An 855-nucleotide genomic window follows, 5' to 3' on the forward strand; every position below is an offset into this window, starting at 1 on the left:
AGCCAGAAGACTGGTGTCCGCCCGAGCACAATGTCTCGAAAGGTGCCGCCTCCGAGCGCTGTGACGAAGCCGACGACAAGGCAGCCCATGAGATCCATTCCCTCCTCGCCCGCGGCAAGCGCGCCAGTCAATGCGAAGGAGGCGTCGCCGATGTAGTTGAAGAGCGCAACGGCAGCACGATCGGTGTCGTTAATGGCAGATAGCTGCTCTGGGCTCGTCAAGAGGAGAGTTAGCAGCAGCGGCAGCAGAAAGCACGCTGCAGCGGCGTGCCGGAGTGCGTGGCCTATCATCGGTGGGTTGGGGAGGTAACCAGTTTCGTTGTGAAGAGCTGGGGCGCGCCACCCAAGAGCCTAGGTAGGTGCGGATCGGCAAGAGCGCAATCGATCTTTTTGCCCTCTATCAGTGCCACCCTTTGCAGCCCTGTGATCTTGACAGCACCCCTCTCAGGCCTATGATCCTCAGCGCGCCCCCTCCAGGTCTGCTGATCCTCACAGACCCTGCCGTGGGTGCTTGATCCTGAGGCGCGCCCCCGCCGGTGCTGTGATCCTGAGAGGGATGTCTGTGATCCTGAGCCGCCCCTGCCCCAGCCTCGATGCGATCCAGTTCGGCAGCTATCTTGTCGCGCAGCGCATCGTCAAAAGGCAGCTAGCTTGTTGCAGGCGGTCTCAGACCTACATTCTATATTCCAGAATGGCATTCTTCGAAATAGAATGGGCGCCGCAGCGGCCCGTAGCGGCGCCCCCTGCGTGCCCACGGCCACCCCGGGGCCATGGGACATCCCCCCGGCCATCGGGGATGCTTGGTTTATCCATTACCCCATTTACACGGGCTGTGTTGCGGCGCGCCTCGAGACGC

At 62.1% G+C, this 855-nt stretch overlaps 1 protein-coding gene across 1 annotated transcript; it reads right to left on the reverse strand.

Annotated features, from left to right (window-relative positions):
- Positions 1-29: 29 nt before the first annotated feature.
- Positions 30-290, reverse strand: EMIHUDRAFT_254351 (hypothetical protein; the record flags this gene model as incomplete). The annotated part of the gene is made up of 1 exon (XM_005779655.1): positions 30-290. A coding segment is annotated over one exon (261 nt), but the record flags the coding sequence as incomplete, so codon positions are not given.
- Positions 291-855: the final 565 nt, after the last annotated feature.

The sequence above is a fragment of the Emiliania huxleyi genome, assembly GCF_000372725.1.
Source record: "Emiliania huxleyi CCMP1516 unplaced genomic scaffold EMIHUscaffold_2294, whole genome shotgun sequence".
Lineage (NCBI taxonomy): Eukaryota > Haptophyta > Isochrysidales > Noelaerhabdaceae > Emiliania > Emiliania huxleyi.